Source organism: Arvicanthis niloticus, chromosome 1, assembly GCF_011762505.2.
Source record: "Arvicanthis niloticus isolate mArvNil1 chromosome 1, mArvNil1.pat.X, whole genome shotgun sequence".
In the NCBI taxonomy this organism is placed as follows: domain Eukaryota; kingdom Metazoa; phylum Chordata; class Mammalia; order Rodentia; family Muridae; genus Arvicanthis; species Arvicanthis niloticus.
In genome coordinates, this window is record NC_047658.1 from 121,310,923 (window position 1) to 121,317,100 (window position 6,178).

A 6,178-nucleotide genomic window follows, 5' to 3' on the forward strand; every position below is an offset into this window, starting at 1 on the left:
CATTTTGACAGAAGAGTTTTATTTTAACAGGAAGGGTGAAGCTAGGTGATGAGAGAGAGAAAGAGAGAGAGAAAGATAGCGGGGGCATGGAGGTAGATGTTCACGTGTCTCCACAAGTCAAAGATAGTTGATATATCTAGGTTGGGTATTGAGTTACACTTCTGATTGAGCATTACCAAACTTATAAAGCCTTTGATTAACATTTAAAAAATGTATAAAAGCAAAAAGGAAAAGGGGGCATGTGATAGGGGTTTTCTAGGAAGGGGAATTGGGGAAAGGAGTTGGCATCTGAAATGTAAATAAAATATAAAAACATAAATTTAAAAAAAGAAAAGAAAGAAAGTGACAGAGGAGGGTATACACACTGTCTTTAGCATGTGGACAATAACTGACTCATAACATTGTCAGATAGGATCCATGTGAAACAGCAACTGGATCAAATATTTGAATGGAATGGAAATGTTCCTTACTGGATGAGCCATTGCAAAGCAAATGAACAAAATTGGCTGATGCAAAAAGAAAACCAAATTTAAAAAAAAGACTGGGAGAATGGCAAAAGAACTTACTAAAATGAGTGATCATTATGAAATATTTCAGAGTGCTTTCTGAAGGAAAACTGCTCATCATAATTTCTCAGCTTAAAAATGCCATTTGAAGTTGGTAAATAGTATATGAGTAATTCCATTTTCATGTTTTTTATTTTAACTGTTGAAATTTCAAGTGTAAACATGTTATGATTATACAAAATGATTTAATTCAGCAAAATTATTAATAGGACATTTCAAAATTATTCACTTGTGAATGTCAGAGAAGAAACATGTACTTTTAATTAATTATTTATCTTGTTTTTACTTGACTCATGTCAACACAGAGAGAAATAAATATTACACAAATAGTATAGTTATATAAAGCAAATGAGACATTAATTTATCATTGCCATATTAGCTACTTTTCTGTTGCTGTGATAAAACATAGATTCCCCCAAATCAATTTATGAAAAAAAGGTTTATTTGGGATTACAGTTTCAGAGGGATAGAAGTTTATCATGACAGCAGGCTTAGCAATAAGAGGCAGGAATTATGGAAGAACTGGAAGCTGAGAGATGACATATTCAACCACAAACCTTAGGGAGAGGTAAACCTGATAATGAGGACAAGGCTATAAACACTCAAAAGCTTGTACCTCCCCTAGTAAGGCTCTACTACCTAAAACTCCCCAAGCAGCACCACCATCTAGTGACCAAGAGTTCAAATAAATGAATATATAGGAGACATTTCTCATTCAAAACACCACATTTACCAAATGCTTTAACTAATGCATTAAGAAGAACTTTTAGAGTTCTCCTTTTTGAAACAGCATCAATAGAATACAATATACATGGACAAATAGAAGGTATTTATTGTGGGCATTGGTTCATGTTGTATGGAGATTGGGAAGTACCATGATATCTTGCCTTTAAGCTTGAGAAGAGAAGCTGGTGATTAATGCAATCTGACGTAGATTTGAAGACGAAAGTCTAAAGAGTAATGAAGCTGGGTTATAGCAAATCTATACTCTACTCAGAATAGATTTTAAGGTAACCTGGATGCTTTCCTGCCATCTCACTGATAATAAAATTTTATTAAACTAATGAAGGTGCTGTTTAAAAAAAGTCACGACCAGATAATCAATTCTGATGTCTGAGAGTGAGAAGAGATGAATGCTCAGGGCAAAGAGGAAAAAGGGGAAAGGATAGAGGAAATGAGGGAGCAAGGAACATAAAGGAAGAGAAAGTGAGGGAGGAGAGAGAGAGAGAGAGAGAGAGAGAGAGAGAGAGAGAGAGAGAGAGAAGAATTGAGGGCAAGAGAGACAGAGAGGAGAGTTATATTTCTTTGAGGTCTAAGTAGTGGGGTCATGCTTACCCACACAGATGATAGATTGTCTTAGTTTCTAATTTAACTGAATTTAATTCTATACACTTGAATTCTTGAAAATATGATCACAGATACCAGTAATGCAGTAAGATGAACACATAAAATTAAGCACCACAAATAGCCACATCTCACACACACACACAATTCTATAAAATTTACTCATGTGCATATCATAGAACACCTCTATGCATTTCTCTGTTCATGGTATTTATTTCAAAATTGCTTTATGTATATTTGCATTGAGATATAGTAGGAAAAATACAGGTAGTTAAGTGATAGATCAGTATTATTAATGGGATTTGAAAACCCTAAACTATTGTATAACATCCAAGTATACAATTCTGTATAAAATATTTTCCAAGAGTTTTGAAGAAGGAATAAGGATATCATTTCATATACTTGAATTTGTTGAGGACTTCAACTCTAATTTAGGTAAAAAAGAAGATCTGAGAAAAATGAAATTATAAACTGCACCATACAAAGTTAAATTAAAATCCTACTTTTTGCATTTAGCAAATGAATACATTCTTCATCCTTAATAATGTAGTATCAACTTTTTAAGTGCATTCTTGACCTCCTTGTTCCTCAGGTTGTAGACTAGAGGATTCATCATAGGAATGACCATGGTGTAGAATACAGATGTAACTTTGTCTGTGTCCATAGAATGACTGGAGCTGGGCTGTAAATACATAAAAATGGCAGTTCCATGAAAAATTGACACTGCAGTAAAGTGGGAGGCACAGGTAGATATAGACTTGTGATGTCCTGAAGCTGAGTGCATCTTTAAAATGGTGACAAAAATTAACATGTAAGATGTACAGATAACTATTAGAGCAAAAAACACATCTAAACTTTCAATGTAAAGAAGAACAAGTTCCCTAACTTGATTATCAAAACAAGTGAGAGCCATGATTGCAGGAACATCACAGAAAAAATGATGGACCTCATTGGACTTGCAGAAGGAGAAAGTAAATATGTCTGCAATATGGATGGAGGCACTCATAAAACTGATGACATAAGAGCCAGTGATTAGCCATATATACACACTTGTAGTCATGATGGTGGCATAGTGTAGGGGCTTACACACTGCTGCATAGCGATCGTAGGCCATTGATGCCAACAAATAATTCTCCACAGTAGCAAAGGCTCCAAAAAAAAAAAACATCTGGGCAGCACAGTCATTGTAGGAAATGACCTTGTCTCCTAGTAGGAGCCCAGTCATGACTGTGGGGGTGACAGCTGAGGAGTAACACAAATCCACCAGAGAAAGATTACCAAGGAAAATGTACATGGCGGTGTGGAGCCGAGAGTCCAGGACAATCAGCAGTATCATCCCTAGGTTTCCCATCAGGGTGATGATGTAGATGAGAAGGAAGGTGATAAACAGGGGAAGCTGCAGGCATGGGTCATTGGTGAGTCCCAGAAGAATGAACTCTGTCACTTCTGTCCTGTTCGTCATTATTGTCATCTTATAATTGCTATATTCTCTATAGTAATAAAAAAGAAAAATATGATAACTTGAAAATTCCATGGAATTTAAAAATACAAACTATATTCTTTAAAAATGTTTTCTTATACAATATGTTTTGATCATATTCCTTCCCCTTCTCTCCTCCCAGATTCTTCCCACTTCACTAGCTATGTCAACTTTTATTTCTACATTGTAGGAAACTAGCATGGGCTTTAGAATTAATTACTCAATTACACACATGTCATATTGAATGGCTCTTAATAGAATTCAGAATTTTATGTATTTGTTAATTGTAATGTAAACAATTTAATAAATTGATTAATATGACTTGTATAAATAATTCTTTCCATGAATCCATGCTCCAGTATTATTTCAGCAATACCCAATACTTTCTTTCCTCTCACATGTCAAGAACTACTATTGACTTTTTATATATTTCAGTTCTTTATTTTTTATCACTAATGTGTTATAGACTGTGCCAAGCTCTGACCCTATGCTTCTGAGGTTTTATCTTTGTATTTTCTTAGGTAAAATTGAATTTGATTGAACTCATTCTTTTGGTTCAAACACACCAAAATTTTGGGGTTTCACAGTTAACTACAAAGTAATTGATTAGGCAGTAATTTAATCTCTTCTGCCACATATTTCTTCATTTTGGTGAGAAAAGAAAGAAAACCATGAAATCTAGAACATGAAACTATACCTTCTTTAATACCAACACTGTCATATGTGTGTATATATATATATTCATATATATATTCATTTCATATATATCCATATTTAATGTATGACACTGTAAATATTTATATATGTATGTATACATATTTAATACCAACACTGTCATATATATACATATATATACATATACATACATATAAATATTCATTTCATATATATACATATTTCATCAGCATATATATTACACAAGTCCCTAAACATTCAACATTCAAGTGGGTTTAAGTTGAGTTTATGGGATACACTATGGCATACTCAGAGTACCTGATGTTGTGAATAGCTTGGGGAGAAGGTGTTCCGCCTGTAGTGTCAGTTCTGAGCAATGTTATGCCATCAGATTCAGTGGACATAGAGCAGAGGTTCCTGGGAGAGATAGATGCCTACCAAATCTACCATTTATATCCTAAATGTTATTGGTCCTAGCATAACTTTCACAAAGACCTTATGTCATTCAACATGAAGACATAAATGATAGCCACTTTCAGATACTATTGTGAGAAATAAACATAAGTCAAAGACAATAAATTGTAAGTTAAACTATAGTTTATTAAGTAATAGCTATACTCTTATTGTCAATATGAGGTGATGGTCTTTAAATTTGATCAATGTAGGTTATGCCATATTCAAGAATTTAATCTCAAGAATTATAGAAGCTTTTTTCCCTCAATTTTTTCTATTCTGTACTGGGTCACTGAGATCATCTGGGTTCTCATGTGCTTTTTAGACTATTCTTATGTCATATCCATAACTGTTGTCCCTATACCCTGCAGCAATTTCAGGTAATTTTTCTTTTCTATTTTTTTAAAAATATAAACTATTTCATTTATTTTAGCCTTTTTTTACAATAGAAAGTCAAAGTATTTTTCAAATTAAAAATAAAGATAAGCTTAGTTGTATATCTTGAATTAGTGCTTCTCAACTTCAGTAATTGTTCTCCTTCTTTACAAAGTACAAGAATGATTATTACATCTTTCCCATATCATGTTTGTGGTTGAAAAATGAGGCCACAAATTTGACAGAGAGCAAGGATGGTACATTGGAAAATGTAGAGGGAGAAAAGGTAAGGAGAAAACTATATAACTATATTTTAATCTAAAAATAAAATAATCATCAAAAAGAAAAGAAAGTAGCCAGACTTGGAACATCATTTTCCTTAAGATTTATTTTATATAATACAAAAGTCAATACATAACTTGTAGTGGACTCTTTATAGAAATGAGACCTTTATTGAAGGTTAATATCAATGATCCAGAAGTAAACCTGGCTCTAGCTGTGGTTTAACTGAGAATGCAGACCATGTTTCTGTGTTCCATCTTAGCTGTCAGTGTTTCCTAAAAGTTTGCTTCTTTATAGGCCTGATTCCTCTTGCTACAAAAGGAGAACTCAATAGTCAGGTCATTTTAAAAATATTTTTTTTCTTAGAAACAATAGTTTGGTTAGAATAAAAGAGTCCATTTTCATTAATTCTCATCTTTTTTCCTTTTCCTTTCCTGGCAAAAGCAAGTCATGGAGACCAAGCTTTGACTGTTCTCAGGTTATGGGCCACTTGTAACTGCACAGATTTCTTTTGGTGATAATTTCCATGTTGGAAAGTATTTTATTTGAATGGATTTTTTTGGTGAAATAATACTATTTTATCTTTTTATTTAATTCTCTCTCATACAATACATCTTAACCACTTCTACCAGTTACATGCCATACCTCAACTATCCCTGAGATCCATTGTTTCTGAGTTTCTCTTCAGAAAAAAGCAAGACTGAACTTGGCATAACAAGTTACATTAAGACTAAGCTTATACCCACATATCAAGGCTGGACAATGCAGCCCAATCTTAAAGTATTATCTTAGTGGCTTAAGGAAATAAGGCTTAGTGTATATTATAAGGGATTAATATGTGGATGACATGTCTGTGAATGTTGTAGTATGTAAAATAAGTGTTATACTTTATCAACAATAAAGTTGAGTACTTGACGAATGTGATGCTCTAAAATTATACAAACTGCTTGAGGGGGAAAAATTTCCAGATTTAGGAATTGAATATATTTATTAATAATCAGAG

The 6,178-nt window shown here is 33.2% G+C and overlaps 1 protein-coding gene across 1 annotated transcript; it reads right to left on the reverse strand.

Moving 5' to 3' along the window:
• Nucleotides 1-1,021: 1,021 nt before the first annotated feature.
• Nucleotides 1,022-3,381, reverse strand: LOC117718581 (olfactory receptor 5B3-like). Its single transcript, XM_034516324.2, has one exon. It carries the CDS (start codon nt 3,379-3,381, stop codon nt 2,449-2,451), a length of 933 nt encoding a protein of 310 aa, XP_034372215.1. The 3' UTR covers nt 1,022-2,448.
• Nucleotides 3,382-6,178: the final 2,797 nt, after the last annotated feature.